General features: G+C 25.8%; 1 protein-coding gene across 1 annotated transcript in view; it reads left to right on the top strand.

Annotated features, from left to right (window-relative positions):
- Window positions 1-20,922, top strand: part of LOC106680109 (uncharacterized) — a 114,228-nt gene extending 93,306 nt beyond the window's left edge. The window contains exons 19-27 of the mRNA XM_024359206.2: window positions 2,088-2,292; window positions 10,011-10,151; window positions 12,421-12,535; window positions 13,708-13,819; window positions 14,268-14,390; window positions 14,464-14,606; window positions 16,002-16,078; window positions 16,311-16,488; window positions 19,686-20,922. Coding sequence (XP_024214974.1) covers window positions 2,088-2,292; window positions 10,011-10,151; window positions 12,421-12,535; window positions 13,708-13,819; window positions 14,268-14,390; window positions 14,464-14,606; window positions 16,002-16,078; window positions 16,311-16,482 — 1,088 coding nt within the window. The 3' untranslated portion in view covers window positions 16,483-16,488; window positions 19,686-20,922. The remainder of the gene's footprint in view (window positions 1-2,087; window positions 2,293-10,010; window positions 10,152-12,420; window positions 12,536-13,707; window positions 13,820-14,267; window positions 14,391-14,463; window positions 14,607-16,001; window positions 16,079-16,310; window positions 16,489-19,685) is intronic.
- The last annotated feature ends 1,221 nt before the right edge of the window (window positions 20,923-22,143 follow it).

Below are 22,143 nucleotides of genomic sequence, written 5' to 3'. Positions count from 1 at the left end.
TTAGAGTTCTCTGTTTAGAGTAATAAATTAATGTTAGTATCATTTGATTAGAAATTCTGTAATTTATTAACCACCATAATTTGATTCATAATTAAATGTCTCCATTTTTATTTTGTACCATTTTTTATGTACATTTATTGTTATTTTTCTTTATTTCTTAGAAAGATTTGTTGTTTATTTTCATTATTTACAAAAAAACTATTAAAACATTCATATGATAAAAAATACCTTTAGTTTATGTTTTATTTTATTTATCTGAGTATGTCTAAATATCTAAATATGGTTTTTGTAAATTTAAAAAAAAAGGATTTAGCTGTAGAACGTTTGCACCCTGGTTCACGCACTGTTGCTCGACAACAATAAGTAAGTCTGTTCCGCCACATCACTGATTGGTATCATCATTTGAAACATGTGTTACTCCTTACTCACTCTGAGCCTTGTTTCTTCACCTTAAGTTTCGACTTCACCATCTTGTCACTTCTAGCAAGGCACCCACATTATTTTACTTAAAATTAATTTTTTAGAGATAAAAATAAAAAAATTGTTTTAGTCATTAGATAATATTATTTGATATATATTAATTTTAAAAAAATATATATACTTTCATAGAGATATTTGCATTCTCACTGATAGAAAGTCTTGGAATGCTGTGTTGATTCAAGTGTCTAGCGAAAATAAAGCTCTGCCAAAGAGAGTCAGCCTGAAGGTTACCATTGTTTGCTAATAGTTCAGTCTGTGCCAGGCCACAGTGGACTTCACATCACCCCTCTCTCTTCAGCTTGCAACTTAACATTTGACAGATTAATTTGTTTTTATTATATATTTTTTTATTTAATTCTTATGATTTTATCTGTAGTGTCACAATCTTTTAACGGAATAACTTTATTTGATTATTTCTAATAGTTTGGTTATTTTTTTAAATTATAATGAAATTTATTATTTCATTATTATGTTAAATTTGGATAATAAAAATCAACCTTTAGTGACTCCACAAAGGTCTCATAGTTTACCAATTTTTTTGTACGGTCCTCAACCTTATAGTGAGTAATAAGTTGATTTATATTTTTTTTTAATTAAGTTAATTATTTGGAAAAAATACTACCATTTTATTATTGAAAATATTTCCAGCATTTATAAAATGTGATATTTAAATTAATGTCAATAAAGACAAAGTTTCAGAAACAAAAACTGTCACCATTTTGGTTCAATTATTTATCTCAAAAATAAATATGAAGAGCTGTTCAGTAAATATAACGCCAAATATTGTCTGTGTTTTTAGCACTTTTAAAATAATTAAAATAATCAAACAACTGATAAGAACAACAAAGATCTTAACATAAACTGTAAAAACAAACAAATTACTTTTTAGTTTAGCTGATATTCTCCAATAATATTTTTAATTATTTTGACATTGTTCTTAAAAAATATATTGATAAGTGAAAATTATTTAAAAAATCAAACATTAATAAAATATGTTATTTAAATTAATGCCAATGAAGTTAAAGTGTCACGGAAAAAAAAAAAAAATTGCCACTATTTTAATTTGCCTTAAAAATAAATTTGAACAGTCTTTTACTAACTAAATATAACACTAAATATTATATGTGTGTTTTTTAATGTTTTTAAATTAAACAAGAATCTTAGCATAAACTATTTAAAAATATATATAAGATTTTAAGTTTGTTTGAATTTTTCCTGTAGTATTTTTAATTATTTTGACTTTAATGAAGATTGTCTTACATTTTTTTAAAAATAATTTATTGTGTGCTATTTCTAAAAATAATCAATATCTTTTATTCTAACATAAAAGATTATTGTTATTGTTCAATGCAGTGGTAAAGAAAGTAAGATTTTTTTTCTTTAAATATTGCTTCAGCAGATTTATTTTGTCACAAGTTTGTAGTTTTGTTTACTAAAATATTTCCACTATTAGCATATGATCAATGTAGATATCTAATCCCTTCAATATTATAGCTTAAAGGGCTCATGATCTCTTCTGAATTATATTTATTCTTATAGAAGACGTTGTTTCTGTATTATTAAGTTGAGGCTTAAATACATATTTATATAGTTAATATTGCTTGCAGAATCCCCACATCGCTATGTGGAGTCCGAAGTCAACATCCACTACCGCAGTCCTGTCAGACACGAACAGAAAGCCGCTTGGCCGGAGGATGAGCTCGCTCAGAGGCAAGCGGAGATCATGAGAAGGATCTACCAGGAGCAGCGGCGGACAAAGTACCTCAATGAGTTGCATGACATGTACTCGAGAAGGCACGCAGACAATCTTCTGTAAGTAATGTGCTTTTACAAAATCAAATATGCTTTATTTTTAAGCATTGCCAATCTGATGCATTAATTCACAATTTTATGTATATATATATATATTTTTTATTCCTACCAATTTTTTTATAGATAATCTGGAGTGATTTATGGAATATTCATTTGTATAAATCAATTTTGCTCCTAATATGAATGAATAACATCTTAATTTATATAATTTTATCAATAATATGTGTTTTTTTTGTAATTGAATCTCTAGTATAATATGTATATATATTATGCATAGATAAAAATGTAAATATTTGTTGTAAATAATACGACTGGTAGTATGTATGAAAATATACAAGTTTAATAATGTGACTAAGGTGAATAGGAAAAAATGGTCAATTCAAATCTCAACATTTCTTTTTTTTTTTTAAATAATTTGGGTTTAATATGATCTGAAAGATTTTTTCTTTAATCATTTTGATTGTTATTTAATAATTAAAAATGAATCCTGCCAAAAAAGTAAACAACCATAGTAAATTAGTACATAATAAATAAATAAAAAATTGTTGATTTAATGGTTTTAATATTAATTCAATAGAAACTAAAATTTGAAAAAATAACAGTGTTCACTATCTATATGAGGGTTATACAGTCATCATCATGGTAATTTCTGAAGGTCATACAGTCATCGGAGATTTCTGAAAAAAATTAAAACAATCTTAAAACTTCATATAATTATTAGTTAATTCATTAAATAGATATTTTAGATATCAACTGTTCATTTTCAAATACTAAAATTATTAATTAAATATTTCAGCATTTTTTTTAAAAATAGTTAAATTAATGCTTTACAAAAAAAAAAATTTGCATCATTATAATTTAAAAAACACTTATTTTACAAATTATAGTATTTTCATCATATTTATAAAACACTTAATTTTCATATTACAAAAATTACAGTAATTGAGAGAAAGCCAAAAAACTAAAAATAGAAACTTTCTTTGTTTAAATTTCTCCGATAGCTTTGATAAAATATTTATCTCAGTTTATCTCCAATTGTTTTTATTAATTAACTTTTAAACAATAAGCTATATGAACAAATCAAATTTAATAAAGGAATAGGTGAAGAAAAGTTGATGGCTATTTTGCTAAAATATTAACAATTATTATTATGAAGTACATGATATATATTTATTTGAGTTAAAATAAAAATTATTATGGTTAAACAACATGTTATTAAAGAAATAATTCATTGTTGAATCGAAGACAGTCTTGTTTTTGCAATGGATGCTCTCTTTAGATACTCCCAGTTACTTTATTATTCCACTCAGTATTTTACTTTCTCTTGCCGTGTGGCTTTAGACTAAAGTGAAATGATAGAAATTTCTTTTTATGTTAGTTCATTGAGTCAGTGAAATTTTATATTTATATCAATTTAAAGAACAAAAGATAGTGAAAATAGATAGAAGAAAGTTAGTTCTAACATTAATTATACTAATGAGAATGTAATTATTGTTTATTAGTTTTTAATTCTAGATAAGATTTTTTTTTACTCTTATTTTTATTTATTAAATTAAAAATAAGTAGTATTTTATAGGTCCCGAATGGAAAGTGGCCAGTAGAGTAAAATATCGAGCAATATTTTTTTTCATTTTCTCATATCATATTTCTGTAATATTAATAACATTTATTATTTAATGAAGCTTTTAATTATTAATAAGCCAAGAGCATCTTAAAATTTTGTCTGTATATCAAAAGGAAATGCAATAAAGTTTTATGTCAGTTGTTTTCATTGCCGTCATCAGAAAATTCCGAGTAAATATAGATAAGACAATTTTATGGCTTGTAGTTTCCAATTTTGTACCTGAAGGTAACTTACGTAACCTTCTTGGATACTTCTCAACTTTAAAATGTAATATTTTTACAATCTCTTGGTGTAAAAGTTTTTTTCCTTCCTAAATTGTTAAGTTAATACTGACTAGTAAATATTAATGAAGATTTTATTATGTCATGGTATGTATTTAATAGTGCTTTATGTTTTTTTTTTTTTTTTATTAAACAAACATAAATTTAATATTTATTTCTGTTTCCATTGACAAGGTGAAATAAAGCTATATAAAAAATATTATTATTTTATTTTTTTCTAAATACTTTATTATTAATCTAAATTAAAATTCAACTGGCCATGCTGAAACCATTCTCGTTCATATGATGTACTAAAATACAAAAAAAACTGTTTTTCCACTTCTATAAGATAGTTTATTTTAAACATCACATTCTTTCATTGCATGCTTTGTATAATTTTAAATATCCCTATTTTAAAATCATTACAAAATATTACAACTTCTTAAAGTGAATAAGTAAAAATAGATTAATATTTGACGACTGATTTCATAGTTTCAATTTATATTATTTTATTAAATATTTCTGTTTAATAAAAACTTATTTTAAAATTAATGAACAATAAATTAAAAAATTCAACTTTCATACTCAAAAATAACTAAGTTACTGTTCTCTATTAATTGCCAGAAAGTTTTTTTTCGTAAAATAAGAGAAATCAATTTACACAATACAAAACGATAGGCAAATAATTGATATTTTATTAAAGTTATTTTTATATTTAAACAAGATTGTTGTAATTTTTAAAAATGCATAACATTCAATCATAGTAATAAATTTGTCCTGTTAGAAATAATTTTCAAGGAATAAAAATCGAATAGGTTGGAATGATTTTAAGCCTATTGATTCATGTTTTTTTTATCATTTATCAAATAATTTGGTCATAGAATCCAAATTCCAATTATAAACAAGTTGTCACACACAATAAGGAATTTAAATATGTTATGGGTAAAAAGAAGTATCAGATATTTTTTGTTGTTAGTTGAAAACAATATTCAAATGGGAAGCAATCTTATGGTGTAGAGAAAATTTTATTCATATTTACTATTTTTAAGAAAAAATAAAAAGTGGAAAATAAAATATTTATGAGTACAATCATGTAAATATAGATTATTTTTATTGTTGAGACATTTAGTCATAAAACATGCTGACTTAAATAAATTAAATTTCTACAATGTTAAAATATTTATTAATTACAATGTTACCAGGAATTGTATAGCATTATTATACTTTTAAAAATACAAATTTTCTAAATATGTTTTCAAAATTATTAAAATCAGTCTTAAAGAATTTTTTGAAGTCAAAAACTTCAATTCACAATAAATGCCAGTTACCCTGCTTTACGACCAAGTTGTTCAATCGGCGCTTTTTGGATATTAATATTTCCTTTTCTTTTGTCTCATTAATTTTCTCGCACCTTCAGTAAATATTTGACATTAATTTTTTTTAATATTCAGTTTACTATTTAATTATTTTTACACCATAAAATTTTATATGAATTTCTCAAAAATGTTTAATTATCTATTTGTAGATTTTTAATAATGATTATCTCCATTATAAGACTTAAATGTTTTATAAGTATTTATTTTATTATTTTTTAATTTTGGCTGATGTTTTTTGGAATTTAAATCTTGAAAAATACAATTACAAATAAAATGGAATGCTTTCAGGTTTCTCAATCAATATTTTTTGTTTGATTTAACATTGTATTTTATAACTGTGCAAATTTGTTTTTAAATTATATTTATTTCAATTTATTATTACTTTCCTTATTTTTTTATTCTTAACTGTTAATGTTTTAACATTATTGTTTATTGTTTAATTATCAGCTATTACTAATATAAATTATTCTGTTATATTATTTCTTGTAAAATGATGTTAATATTTCTCATGTATTTTTAATGTTAAAAACGCTATAGCTATATCTATAATACCTATTGTCCTTAATTGTGGATGCTTGTGTTATTAGCCTTCATTAAAAATTTTAAAAAAGAAAAATATTTTTATTAAAATATTTTAATTTTAATACAGATACAATTGATCTTCTATATACTAGTGGTATCCATATTATAAGAGAAGAGATAAATGATGCAGTGTGTTTGTGTTGAGTAAATAAGATATTTTTAAGTATTGCACAATATGCCAACGCTACACGTCTCCAATGCAGGTATTCTCTAGGTCAAGGCCAACTTCCTTTGGAAGAGCCAAGGCCGAGCAGGAAACCCATCATTTCTTTGTAATTGAAGGGTGCAGTCCTAATTTGTTGAATTGGGAAACGGTATCATTCGTGCCCGTTTGGGATTGTTTGTTCATCCTCATGTAACCAGCTTTCAATCCATTTCGATTTCATCTTTATTTATATTTCATGGCTCATAGAACATAATAGAGTTTATTAAGAAAAAATTAACTAATCCCTTTGCACAGCTTAAAACATCTATCGGTCTGTTTGAAGAATAAACAAATGTATAAATTATATTAATAAAATATAGTAATTTTTAATAAATTAATTTATTATTGCTAAGGCTGACATGATTAATAAGATCATGCAAATTAAAACTTATACCTAAAAAATTAAACACATGAGGGAAAATTACAGCTAATAATAATTATATGTAAATATTATAAATAATTGAAATTTAAAGTATAAAAAATAATCTATTAAATATAGAGTATATAAACAATTCCTAAGTGAAACCATTTTTTTTCTTCTTACCCTCTTTATTTATTATAGCAAATGCATATATAATTATATAATATAATTCCAGTTATCCTTTTATTGCCAGAAGATGTATGTATGATGATGACTTAAGAGCCAATTCTTTAAGTTGATGTGATCACCATGTAATATTTTATTTTGCATATAAGGTGGAATATGAATTAAAATGCTGGGACAAAAACTTTAAATTAATTTTTTTCCTGCTTACAGTATATTGAAAAAATAATACATTCTGAACTACAGGATACATCTAAATTACACTTATACATTCTGAACTAAAAAATACATGTAAATTACACTTCCACATTTGATACACATTTTTATACATTATAAATTATACTTATATCGGTAGTACACTTGTATGATTTGAATGTGGAGTTAGTCCACACCAGGCGGGCAGGATTAACCTTTCTGGTTAGGAAAAAAATAATTCTGTATCATTTTTTATTATATTATTCTCCAAATCACTTTAATATGAATTTTCAAATTGTAAGGTTTTGATTTATATTAAATATTCCTTAAATTATACATCACTGCTTTACTTGTTACTATTTAATGGCACAAAGAAAGTTTTTTTTTTGTTTTGTAATTGATAAATTCCGCATATTGTACCGTAGACTGGGGTTACTTCGGGACAGGTAACCTCCCCGCTCAGGTCTATCTCATGAGTCTCTTAGTTGTGACACAGATGTGATTAATTGGTTTACCCAAGAGATAAATAATTTTAAAAATATTTAATTTAAATTAAAGCCTTACATCTGAAAATTCAAAGCTAAAATTATAAAATTTTGAAATGATTTATAGTAAACAACTAAAACAAAACAAAAGCTAAACTAACATAGGTTATTTTTAATAAACAACTAATAATGTATGATATATATCATCACTATTATATAATTATAATATGTTATATCTAAAACAGTAATATATAGACACAATGTACTAATAGACTATATCTAATGAATGAGTGAAGTAAAATTAATGAAATATAACTTATGAAGAGAATGAGAGTGATAATAATTTATAACTAATAAATTGATAATAATGAACCTAATAAATTTCTAAATGTATGTAAAGAAGTATGGATTGAATGAATGAAGTAAAGTTAACGGAATATATCTTATGAATGAATGAAGTAAAATTAATGGAATACAACTTATAAGGAGAATAAGAATGATAATAATTTATTAATTACTAATAAATTCTTAAAAGCAGGTAAAAAATATGGAGTGAATGAATGGAGTAAAATTAATGGAATATATCTAATGAATGAATGAATAATCCAAAATTAATAAAATATAACTTATGAATAGAATAAGAGTGATAATAATTTACTACTAACAAATTAATAATCATGAAACTAATAAGTTCTTAAAAGCACGTAAGAAGTAGTATAGTAAATATACGCACATAAGAATATAATAACTAAATATAACTAAAGGAATACAATAAATCTAATAAGAAAATTGTCAATCAAAGATTTTTTTTTTCTTTGTGGTGGTCCTTTTACATATATTGTATCAAATAGTTTTTAAAAAATTCATGTATACTATTGAATCATTAATAAAAACATTAATGATTTAGTAGCTTATAATATAAAAGTCAGAAAAATATTTTAACTAATATAAAATTGAAAATCCCTTGTTATTTTAATTATTCATAAATGGCTTATCAAGAAATGAAGTATAAAAGGAAAGAAATAAACAAAAAGATACAATGTCATTGACATTGACGTTGTATCTTTTTGTTTTGGAATTCTAAAGCTATAAATATAACTGTTAAATTATTGCCAGGTTTATTCCTCACCTGAAATAGATCTATTACTTGTCATGTAAGTTTGTATATATATTTTATTTAAAAAGTTTTTTACCTTAAAGAAAACTTTTTATATTAGTTAAATTTCTTTTTGAAACTGTTACCTATTATAAAATGTTATATTTTAACAGTCTTTAGGCCATAATTTTAATAGACTTTAGGCCATATTCAGCTTGTAAAACTATAACTTTTTTTACAAAATATTAATTAAAAATAACGTTTTAGCTCATACAATAATTAATAAGAATTTTAGTAAACCATTTTTTTTTTTTAACAAATTTCATATTCTATATTTATATATTGTTATGTTTTTATTTTGCCTCTAGGCGAAGTTCATTTTCATTTTTAAGGTTATTTTAAAATGTTGAATAACAAACTGCACCTGACTACAAGTTTTTATTATTTTTTTAAATAATAAATGTAATGATAAATACAATTGTAATTTAATAGTTTAGCTTTATTACTAATTCATTCCATTCCAGCAATATTTGAAATATATTGTCAAAACATAATTTCTTTATGTAAACATAAGGAAAAGTAATTTCTTGTATAAATGTAAACAACTTAAAATTTAAATGATAAAATATTAACATTAAATTCTAAAACATCAAATTTTCATAAATGTCATAAAATACTTGGTTGTTTGGTTGTTTGGTTGTTTAATTGTTTGGTTGTTTGTATTTCAATTGAAGTTTGCTACTTGTTGAGATGATTTTTTCATAATCATTTTCAACTTCACAACTTTACTTGAATTAGCTTTAAATATTTTAGTTCGAACATTATTGAATTTACTTGATCATGCCTACAGATCAAAAATTTTACTGTTTATTTCTATTGTAAAAATTATCATATTTAATTTTTAGTGATTTTTTTAATTAGTAAAAAATGCTTATGCTAAGTATAAATACTTAAATGACAAATTAACTTTTTCTGGTCAGATTGATACATATGATTGATTCATGTCTTACCTGTGTGAGTTCTCAGAAACTTCTAATTAGATCTGACCTCAGAGTGCCTGGCATCCGCCAAAAAATAAAACAAATGAAAATGTTTTGTCTTTTAAATTATCACTTTGCCATCTCTTTATATTTCAAAATAGCTGTTAATTCGTCCTATTAAAGTTATACTGATAATGTTCAACAACTGGGTCCAACAGACCCACCTAGCACATTGTAGGTTAAGTATTTCATTTGTTTCCTTTAATAAGTAATTATTTCTGACACTTACTTTATTATTATACTTTTAAGGGTTTTTCTTTAATGAACATACAGTTCTTTATTTTATTGTTAATTTGTTTTCTATTTTTTAGGCCATCTCAGAAGTCGCCAATTCCACTTAATAGGTACGATGACTTCCCGGTGGAAGTACAACCTCCAAGGCCTCGAGACAGAACTCCAGAACCCAAACTAGTTGCTCGTGCTCTCTACAATTTCATTGGGCAAACTTCTAGGTAATTTTTTTTTTTTTAATTTATCTTCATATATGAAGGAGATGCTTCAGGTTGCTATCAAGAACAACAAAATAATATTTTCAACTATTTATTAATGGTCAATGTTTAGACTCTCATGGTTCGTTGGAATGATAGCAAAACCAAATACAGTCTAATCTCAGTAATCCGAATTTCAGTAATTCAAACCATTCAGTAATCCAAACTGGCTTAAAAAAAATAAAAGTTACTTTTTATTAGAAACTCAGGAGGCATTATAAGCATAACATTTTTGTTTTCAAATAAAAGTGCACATGTGTGAATGACATTTTTGACTTCCCAATCTATAGGCAAGTTATTGTAATTACCATGAAAATCGAAAGTGGAGATTTTTACAGTTTCGTTATCGGGTAATCTAATTCCTATAAAAGTGTTCATAATATATTTTGTTGAAATTGGAAATAAATAATATCTATTGTATAAATCATTTAATTCAGTAAAACCAATTTCATTTTAGTAGAAGTATGTATAATACAAATTTTATTAGTGAACTCCTTTTTTTTTTTATATCACATTTTAAATAAATCCATACAAGGAGTATTTATTATTTTTATTTTTACTGATTTTCACTTATAAATGAACGATGTTATATTTTAACAAGTTATATGATCAATTAGCATTACTGTGGATGTAAAAGAAAACAAAATTTTAGCCACCCAAAATACGGCTAGTAACCAGCGATGTTATTAAACTCAAAGCACCTGACGAAAAAAAAGAAATGAAGTCTTTAAAAAAGATTAATTTTTTTCAAAACTTCAAACTGTCAATTGAATAAATAAATTTAGTTATGTACATTCATATTGTTGATTTTTTTTAGACCAGTTTTCTCAATATTTTCTTTAATCCGAAGTTTTCAGTAATCCAAACACCCACCTCCAACAATTAGTTCAGGTCAGCGAGATTACACTATATAGACTTTCAGATTGATTATGTAAGTAAGAGTATGACTGATGGATTGCCGAGAATATTTTGAAATCCTACTATTCAAAATTTGAAGTTATTTACAGAAAAATGCTCAAATTAAACAAGTTTTGTGTTCATAATGAATCATAAAGACTTTGTACAAGATCCCTACTGTTGGATAATACTTATACAAATAAGTCTCAGTCGGACTGATAGCGTAGGGCCTTCGTGATTGAACCAGTCTGGCTTTTCAGTGATGACTGTAATTCTGAATGACCCTTAATTGTATTGGTCCCTTGATCTGTCATCCATTCGCAGCTTATTTATTTATTAATTATGATAAACATTAAACCGACATATATACTATCTTATATTGTCTTATATAATCCGGCAGATATTTACATAAAATTTATTTGTAAGTATTTTAATTGTGACATCGAGAATGCGATTAACTTTCATTACAATCCATTTTGTATTATTTACTACTATTACTATTATTGCTCAGTGCAATAGTAGTGTAAATAAAAGCTAGGGTTTTGAGATATTCAACCTGTGAGATCCTAGACAACCTTTCAGAAGTATAGTGTAATTATAATAAACTATTTGACCTCTCTATAATTGCTCTCCAGAACAATTGTCCAGTTTATTAAGAGCTACTAACTGGAGAGCTCTTAGCAACTATGCACTACATTGGCTACACTAGAAGGAGGTCAGTGGGTTAACATGTGAGATATCTATGCTAGTGGCTACACTGTTGGCTACACTAGAAGGAGCTCAGTGGGTTAACATGAGAGATATCTATGCTAAACCACAGTCTAATATTATTGTTTCCTGTAACATAAATATCATATTGTTGTTTTAAATTATTGTTAATTTTGTAAAGCATTTTTAAAAAAAAATATGTTATTTATACCTTGAAGTTATAATTTCACGCAGGCTTCGACAGATGAATATTTTTTCCATTATAAATCCGTTTTTAATTATTTAAATAGATCCATTTTTTTATATTTGCTTATAAATAAAGCACATTTCATTCATTCATTCAAAAATTTCTCTGTCAAAAGTAATGACATGCAACGCAAGTATATTCAGCTATTTAAAAACATTTCAAGCTAATTGACTTAGTAATTAATTAAACAATTTTTTCTTTTTATTGAAATTAATTTTGATGAGAACAGAATAACTTACACCACTTTTGCTCTCAACAGCTTATGTACTTTAACAAGGATAAGAATTTTAAAGAAAAATACTTTAGTTACAATGATAAAAAAAATTAACTGATGTATCTTTTACATAAAAGTTATATTCAGTATTTTGTTATTTTTTCTAGGGAATTAAGTTTTCGACGTGGCGATATTATTTATGTTCGAAGGCAGATTGATAAAAATTGGTACGAAGGAGAACACAATGCAATGATTGGACTTTTCCCTTTCAACTACGTAGAGGTAACACCCATTTTTATTTTACTCTTATTGTAAATTGTAATCATTGTCTGTTTGACTGAACTTTTTCTATTAATTTCCTACTATAGGTAGCATATTAGCTCACTATAGTGAAGGTAACCCTAAAATAATAATAAAATTAAGGAATTAATTTTGGATTTGGAGCTTACAATCATCTAAATAAAAAATTCAATTTTAGCACTTGATTGAAGAATTTGTTAGACTTTTTGGTGCCTGCAATGGTTACAACAGGCAAAATTATTTTATCAACTTGTAGTATAAGATTAGAATCGGTTGAGTTTGATGATGTTCGTTCTGTTTTAATAGCCTGAGGCTACATTGGAATTTCTAGTTGAGTTTAGATATGTACTAATGAAAGGTTAGTAAGAAATCTTTTAGGATATTCAAAAGAAAAAATTCTCATCATAAATTCAATATAACCGTTTTGTTTCAGAAATAATAAAAATAATAATTTTAAAAAATACAACAGCTGATTTTCAGCCCCATTAGTAGAACAGTAATTTTACTTATACTTATTCTTTCCTCCTCCCCTTTCCCCCCTCCATTACATAGTGATATATTTTTCAATTACCATGATTAGTTTCCTTAATTTTTTTTTTTTAATGGACCTTCATGGTACTCATTTCCGTTGTCATTTGGGGCAAATGTGTAGATGGTCTTTAGTTCTCATAAAATTTAAAGTGATATATTGGGAGGAAGGGAGGATGGATATGGACAAATATTTTTTAAAAAATGGAACAGATTAGTAAAATATAAAATGTTTTTATTATAAAAGGTATTATCATTATTCCATTTGAATTGGCTTAGTGTTGGCAATGAGGCCACTTCCCCACTTATACCAGTACCAATATATAAATTTTGAATTCCTTTTTGATTTATAATTTTTTATAAAATAAACAGCCATATAAACAAGTTTTTATCATAGAAGAATATTCTTTTTAAGGCCTCTTTTGCTATAACAAACTTTTCTTGTGTATACTGCTAATATAAAATCTATTTTGTTTAAGCTTTTAAATTTCATCTTTCTTTTTATTGTACTAAGTTTCATATAAACCTGATTTGTTTAATTTATTGTTATTTGTAAAACAGCTTAAGTCTATTATTTACTTTTTGTGTATATAAAGTAAAGTTATTACTTTTATTTTTTTTTTCAGATAATTCCTTATGATGGGATCCGTACACTCCCGAAGAAGGCAAGTGAAGGACAAGCGAGAGCTAAGTTCAACTTCCAAGCTCAAACACACCTTGAGCTCTCATTAGTGAAAGGTTTTTATGTTTTCTCTTACATATGATGTGTGTATATTTTAATAAGCAACAAATTATTTGGTCGTCAGAGAACTACTGACCTATGAACATAAGACTAATCAGAGGTCTCATGAATGATTTTAGCAACTCTGGGTGCCAATATTTCCCATGTTGCCCATACCATGTCAGGCATTTTTCCTCAGTTTCTTCCAGAATGTTTTTCTTAACTTCCATATACTGTTTAGTATGTGCTGATGTTTCAGCCTAAGTTATAAATCTTTGACACGATTGATAATATGGTAGTTAGATTACTGAACCTCCTAACGTCAGCCTCTTTATATTTAGTTATTTCAAATTTTCTTTATTGCTGAAGTGATTTCTACTCATTTATTTAGTAATGTCAAAGTTTAGTTATAGTTTCAGAATAATTTATTTTCCTATTTGTGGATATAATGTATTACTATTTCAGGTGAGCTGGTCCTTCTGACGAGAAGAGTAGATGAGAACTGGTTTGAAGGCCGTATCGGCAACAGAAAAGGCATTTTTCCAGTCTCTTACGTTGAAGTGTTGGTCGAACCAGGGGAAAGGCCAAGTAATTACTCATTTATATTATTTTGTGCATTATTTTTTTCAAACCTTCTCTTATTAAAACTAAATCATTTCAGTGAGCCCGTCCGGAGGTGGATGCGGCAGCAGTAAGCCCATTGTCGCTCCTGCGTCGCACAGTGTCATGCTCAACGGAGCCAAAGACTTGGGCCAGCAACATTATCAGCCACCACGTCCTGCTATTTATACTTCATCATCTTTGGTTGGTTTTATTTTTTATTATTATTATAAATTCTAGTTATTTCTGTGATAAGAAAATTAATTTTTAATTTTCCATTTATAACTTTAAAAATGAGGTGTGGAAATAAATCCAAATTTGAAAATTTTTCTGGAAACTAAATAATTCAGTTTATTGTTTATTTTTTAAGCATTTATTATTGCTTAGTAGCTTTTAAATTACATTATAAATATTGGCAAGCTCCATTCTATTCCAAACACTAAATTAAAAAAAAGAAGGTAATTTAGTCATAATTTGATTATATATTTCCATTTTTCCCTTAAACCAGTTGAGAAGGGTATATTAGTTATTTGTATTATTTTTGCCCAGGAGTAATTACACTTCTTTTCTTTATTTTAATATCTGAATGTTTCCAGAGTTTTTAACCATTATCATTATCAAGTTCATTTTTCTTAATTGAGTGCTGTATATATGTCAACAAAAATTAAAACACATTTTTATATTTATATCTTATATCGATATGTTAATTCACAGTGGTGGTAAGTATATTTCCAGTAACTTAACAAAAAATACAATTAAAGGTTCTTTATTTTGGGAAAATGAAAACTTTTCAATTAATTTTTTGACTAAACAGATTTTGATAAAAATACTAAATTTGTTTAATAGAAAATAAAAAAATAATTTAAAAGTGTTAATAACATGTGGATTTGTTCTTTATTTATTTATTATTTATTATTATTTTGTTTTTTTTTATTTATTTTTTCTTAACCTTTATTTATTCTCATATCATTTCTGTAGTTCTCCATCTCTTGGAGTGTGTACAATTTTTTTTTAAATTTCTCATACATCTACTTTTCTGTTTTTACATGTTATTACGTCTCCTGTTCATTTTAAATGTAATTGCCTATGTTATTTCTTTTTTATCTATTCTTATTATTGTACAGCTTATTGTTATTTCTTTTGGTTCATTTCTTTATAATTTTTAATTAATATTTTAATATTATTTTTTTAATTTTTCTATATATCTATTTTTTGTATAGTTTTTACTTATTTGTGTTACATTCTGACCATACTACCTACTAACCATCTTCTCCTCATTTATATACTATCCACGGTCAATTATCTTCTCACCATTATATAATTTGTTCACTTATATTTACATTGTATTTAACCCCACCTTAGTTTATCAGGATAAAGCCTTGCAGTGTAAAATTTGATTGGACTTAGTTTGTTTTGAGGGGATTAAGCATGCACCACTTTAAAAATGGTAGAAAACATTAGGAAAATAAAAAAAACAAAATGGATTTACCCCCTTAGGATCCGCACGCGTCAATTCTACTTTATTGACTTTACTTGTTTATTATTATGCATGTTATTATATATTTTAAAATTTTTGTTTCTTACGTTTTTGTTTTGTAGCCTCCTTCGAGTAAGCTGAGTGATATAAGCCTAGTTAATCAAGCGCTTCACATAGACACCCAGTCTGATCCAGTTCCGTAAGTTTTTTCTCTGATAATTATGAATATAAAATAAAAAAAAAGAATTAAGCCTCAATGAAGACAAATAATGTAATTTCACTTTTAATGCTTAGGAGGAATATAAAGAATAGAAAAAAGAATATATATGTCGTTCAATAATAAATAGATATACAAAAAAGTTTATTTGTATAAAAGTATTTGTTAAGAACTGTAATTACGGCTTTAGTAAAAATATTTGTTTTCATTTCAGATATAGAGTATTGTACAATTATCGGCCTCAGAACGAGGATGAGTTGGAGCTTAAAGAAGGTGACATTGTATACGTGATGGAGAAGTGTGACGATGGCTGGTATGTTGGCTCACTTCACACGAATGGCCAGTTTGGTACTTTCCCTGGCAACTATGTCGAGAGAATACAATGAACTAAGGTAAAATATCGTCCTGGTTTATATTCAATCATTTTTATAAATATCTATGTATATTAATGTTTTCTTTTTTTCATTATAAAGTTATAAAATTTGATTATGAATTATTAAATAAACATATGAGAAGATGATTGGTAATGCGATCAGTCAAGGACACAAATAAATAAAAACTTGTTTATTAGTGCCAATGTTTCAGGCGGAATTTCAAGCCTTCATCATGGCTAAGAACAACAAACAAGATAACAACCATAATGAATAATAATAATAATAATAGAATGATTAGAAAATTAGAAAACAACTAACATTATAGATAAAAAGTAATATTGAAAAAACATGTAGTTATAGTCCAAGTATTGTGAAAGAAGAAGATATGAAGACTGTATGAGAAAAGTAATAACAAAATGAAGTAAGAGGAGAGAACAAATAATAAAATACATTGATCTAAAATCTAGTTTTCTGGTAGAAACATAAGCGCTAAAAATAAGTTTATACTTATTTGTCTTCTTCACTGATCGCACCCCCTACCATTATAAAGTTATAAAAATAGATTATTAATTTTTAAATAGGCAAAAATAAACTATTGCCAATTATAATAAAAAATATCCATTTATTCTGAAGATGTTTTTTTTCTTATTAATCCACTCCTAAATTTTGGCCATCGTCAAGGATACATATTAATTAAGGATTTCAATTATTAATCTTAACATTAAAAATTACTTCCCAAAACTTTCTGTATCATAAATTATCCTACCTTAATCCAAATATCACAGTTTTCTCAAATATTGTTCTCAAAAAGTGACATCCTATTCTACCTTTGTGAAATCATATTTTAGCCAATCAACCTATAAACCATAATTAAATTAGGGAAAACATTAGGCACATTCAATTAACTTTTATATTTCTTATCTAACTAATTTATTTTTTATTATATTATGCAATTAACACTTTCTATTATAACCTTATTACTCCCTTTATCAACAATACACTATTTATTCTAGCTCACAAATTAGGTGCGGCATATTCTCATATATTTTTAGTTCATTTTAGTGTTAAAAATCCATAAAATTTAATTATACATTATTTATCTCATATATAATTATTTTGATCCTAAATTAATTCTGCTTAAAATTTCAGCATAATGCTGGTCCAAATTTTTTGCCCGATTTGAAATTAACTTAATAATTGATATATTTTGTGATATATAAATAGCTTCTATCATTTTTCTTTTGAAGGTATTATTTTCCTTATGGAAAACAAGTGTATTTTCAAAATAAAAAATATGTTTATTTTTATTTTTGGATACTTGTTGCATCAATGCTGTTTTATTTGGTTCTTTATCATTATTTTTTAAATCATTACTATGCTGATGTATTTCTTCTCCCAATAATTGTTTAGTTTCTCCTTTCTATATTGATAGACAATTCAAACATGGCTCTTTATATATCAATCCTGAATTCAAATTATGTATAAATAAACTATTACATTTCTCACCTGTTGAGGGCCTTGGATTCAGTACTTGGTGAGAAGATTAAACAAGGTTTTTTATTTGTATTGCTAAGAGCTTTATTAAATGGATGGCATTTACATGCAAGGAAAAAGTCAAAATATGTTTATTTTTACATAAATGTATAACAAGAATAAAGCAAGAACCATGTAATGTAATAATGTAGAAGTTGTAGAAAAAATATGTTAAAACCTAAAAAATCCCCTCTATAATGATAGGTATGGAATAGTGCTACTTAATACTGAAATAAGTTATATATATTTTAAATTTTAATTTAATTTCATTTATTTTCTAAGCACTATGAACTATATATGAATTATCAACTGTATATAGCTGGTCCAGAAGTATAATGACAAAATTGCAAAAATTGAAATTATATAGGACAAACAAAAGAAAATTATTTCCAATTTGTTTTAATACAATGGCCCATAGATCCTGTGAGATTATTCTTCTATGAGATAATTCTTCTATTATAGTTGTTTATAGACGCTGTGGGTTACTATTGCAAATTTCAATTCATAAAATAATAAATACCAGCCTCACAGTAACCAGTAACATGTGAATACGTCATTTTTCTTCTGAAAATATATTATATTTCTGTACATAATAGCTTTAAGGAAAACAATTAAAAATATAAAAGAAAACATTATGAAAAAGTTTATTTGAACAAAAATTAACCAAATAGCATGAAAAATATAAAATGATTTAACGAAATAATCATTTTTTTCTTTACGAAAGTTATAGAAAATAACTGACTGATACTAAAATTATTTTATATACAGGAAGATGGTCAGGGTTGCGGTCACAAGTGAAACAAAAATAGTTTACAACTATTTTATTTTCCAACGTTTCGCCCCACTTTGCAGGGCTTCATCAGGGCTAAAAAGATACAAAATGAAACTATGTTAAGATAAAATGATAGAAATAAAAATAAAAAGATACAATGAAAAATAAAATAGTTGTAAACTATTTTTGTTTCACTTGTGACCGCAACCCTGACCATCTTCCTATATATCAATTTTTACGGTCAACTATATATACATATATAAAATTATTTTAGACTGTCATGACAGGGTTTGTCGGAGAAAGGAATCATGTTACTGTTTATCAGGATAATTAAGTTTTTTAATTTATTTTTTGGAAGGGAAAACTCATAAAACATATAAAACGGTTGGATTAATTTGTAATGATAAGATTTAAATCATCTTTTGGGTACAACAAAAACGAAAAACATATTTAGGTCTTTATGTCAAATGCAATAAATATTTATCAGTGTAAAATGACACAGAGAACACTTGTGCCATTGTAGCGCTGAAAACAAGTTACAATCTTGTCATAAAGAGCTGTTCCAGGCAAAGTATAGCACACTTAGCTTTCCATGAAACAATTGACAATTGTGTTGCTACTCCATAGGGGCAGGAGTTAAATGAGCATGCGAGTTAAAATGATGGATCTTCCTTCCCATGGCAAATTTTGTTGGTACAATTATATCATTTTACTGTCAACTAGTAAATGCATTTCTGAGCCCTCCAAGATGAAGTCAATTTCACGAAAAATTGTAGTTGTGTTATTTTCCCACAGTAGCGATACAAACACTATAAACTACACATGAAACATATTTTTATTTTTATGAACTTCTTAGAGCTCAATTTGAATTAACACTGTTACTTATTGATTTTTCTAATATCTGTTTTAGACATAGAATGCCTGAGGGGCAGAAATCACACCTTTTTAATGGATGGGCCTAATCTAAAGATTACAGGCATGTTTATGGTACAAAGGAAAGTAGTTATGTTTTGGAGTTGTGAAGGATCTGTATAAAATGGAAGGGATATATCTAGTAGACCGAGAGAGAAGAGTATTATTTATATCTTATTTATATTTATTATCTCACATCCTAATCTATATTTTTATTTACCTGGAATATATTTATTGTATTTCAATGACACCAAAAAAAAATAAAAATTTGTGTTAACTATGATTACCAAAACGCTGTTAAAATAAGTTTTATTACTTATAAAATATGGATCATGTTAAAAGTTATCAATGTTTAATAGTTTATTTATTTTTATGATATTAATTTTTTTCTGTTGTTTATTTTTTTGTACATTTATCACGGAATTAGCTCTTTATTTAGATACTATTTAAAAAAAAAAAAATGTGTTATAACTAATTTATTTTTTTAACTTTATAATTCTATTTACAAAAATTTGTAAGTTTACCTATCGTGTAAGAATTATTGAGTTAATTTTGACATTAAGTACAACAAATGTAGTCTGATTCAAGCAATAAATATAACAATAGTGCACTTAATTTAATCATATTAATTAAGGAATCAATTAACAGTTTGAATAATGATTTACAAAACAAGTTGGTTTAAAAACTTTGTTTTTCCATGCACTGTTATTAAGAAGCATGACACGTGTTAACATTTTGAATATTTATTAATTTGTATTATTTAATTTTGCGATAAGTGAACACACGATTTCTTCCTCTCATTGAATGAAATAATCGAAAATGAGCCTTCTCCATAAGTGATCACTTATTGCCTCTTCCTTAACTTTTAAGTTTCAGTTCCTGTATTTGTAATCTAGTGCCTGATATTCTCTAATCTAGGGAGTATGCATATTTACCTAAAATAAGACCGATGTACAATGTAACTGTCATAGGGTATTTGTAAATTGTTATCGAGGCAAAGGCGTCGAAAGCTTAAAAACGATGGGCTTACCATACGCATAGCCTATGGTTTAGGCAGATGACTTTCTATGATTGCTTGAGACCTCTTACTCCATAATCTGCCTTCCAAATTTCTTTTAAATTTAAAAGTGTTATTTAAAACTAAACTATTTTCTTCTTTTGAGGCCTAACTTTAGGTTTATTTATAGGAAATTAGTATCTAGTCATTGTTAGCCAAAAATAAATAATATGAATTACGTTTGTTTATTTATTTTCTCCTTGCCTTACTCATTATTATTATTATTATTATTTTTAAACTTAAATTATGTCAATAGAAGATGGTTGGGGTGTGATCAATAGTGATTTGGGCGGAGATTCCGTCAAGAAAAGTATATGGCTGGCGCAAATAAGTTTAACTCACTACCAACCACACCCCCGATCCTCTTCTCCTCATATTGGATCTAAAATCAATTATAAAGACCTCATTTTAGATTATATCAAATGAAATAAATAGCTACAGCAAACAATTATAGATTCAGTAAAGAGGCTTGTTTCTGTTTGATGAGTGTCACAACTCTTGTTAGAACAGTATAACTATTAACAATAATAATGGACTTATTGTAAATTCAGAGACAAAGATGTAATTAATGGAGAATTAGACTATTTGCTACATCTGAGTGAGATATGTTTGTTATCTTTTTTTAAATTCAATATGGAATAAGTATAATTTTTTTTCTAAACTACTAATCGCTTCATCGTGGATTTGGTTTGTAGATTAATTAATTTTATAGATTGATATCTGATCTACAAATTGTGCTTATTGATTGATGTTAATCTTAATAATCACTATAAGTAAAACTAGTGCAATATTTGTCCCTCGCCACTCATTCTACAATATCATAGAATTTATTAGGAGCTCCAATAAAAGGATAAAAAGAAGGTAAAGTTAATGTTAGGGTTAAAAAGTGATATAAAAAATATAACATACTAATGTAAAGCTGATTTAAAAAAATAAAATAAAATAATAAATTGGATAAAGGTAAATAAAAAAAGAATTATAACTAAACTAATAAAGTGAACAGATAATCAAAATATATATATATATATATATATTAATTTAATTAAATGTGGAGACATATTAACTGTTGTAAAATGATAAGTATTAGAGGTAAATTATTATTACAGATTAAATAAAAATATAATGTAGGAGGAACAATGTGGGTGGGTAAAAAGTAGGAGTTGAGAAAACAGGATTTTGCTATATAATAAAAGTAAATGGTAATATCACTAATTAGAAAAAAAGGTAGGCAGTAGTATCAATATCTTCTATTATTATCAATCTACTGCTATCTATTTCTATTGTTTTTTTTTTCTTACCTCCTAGATTAAAGTAATATACAATTACAAATATATACAAAAAGAAAATGTTATGTACATATACCGGCTATTTGATTTGTCTTGTTTTGCCGGGATGGCGT

Source organism: Halyomorpha halys, unplaced genomic scaffold (assembly GCF_000696795.3).
Source record: "Halyomorpha halys isolate HHAL.00 unplaced genomic scaffold, Hhal_1.1 Scaffold243.1, whole genome shotgun sequence".
Taxonomy (NCBI): Eukaryota; Metazoa; Arthropoda; class Insecta; order Hemiptera; family Pentatomidae; genus Halyomorpha; species Halyomorpha halys.
This window is presented reverse-complemented; position numbering and strand designations above follow the sequence as displayed.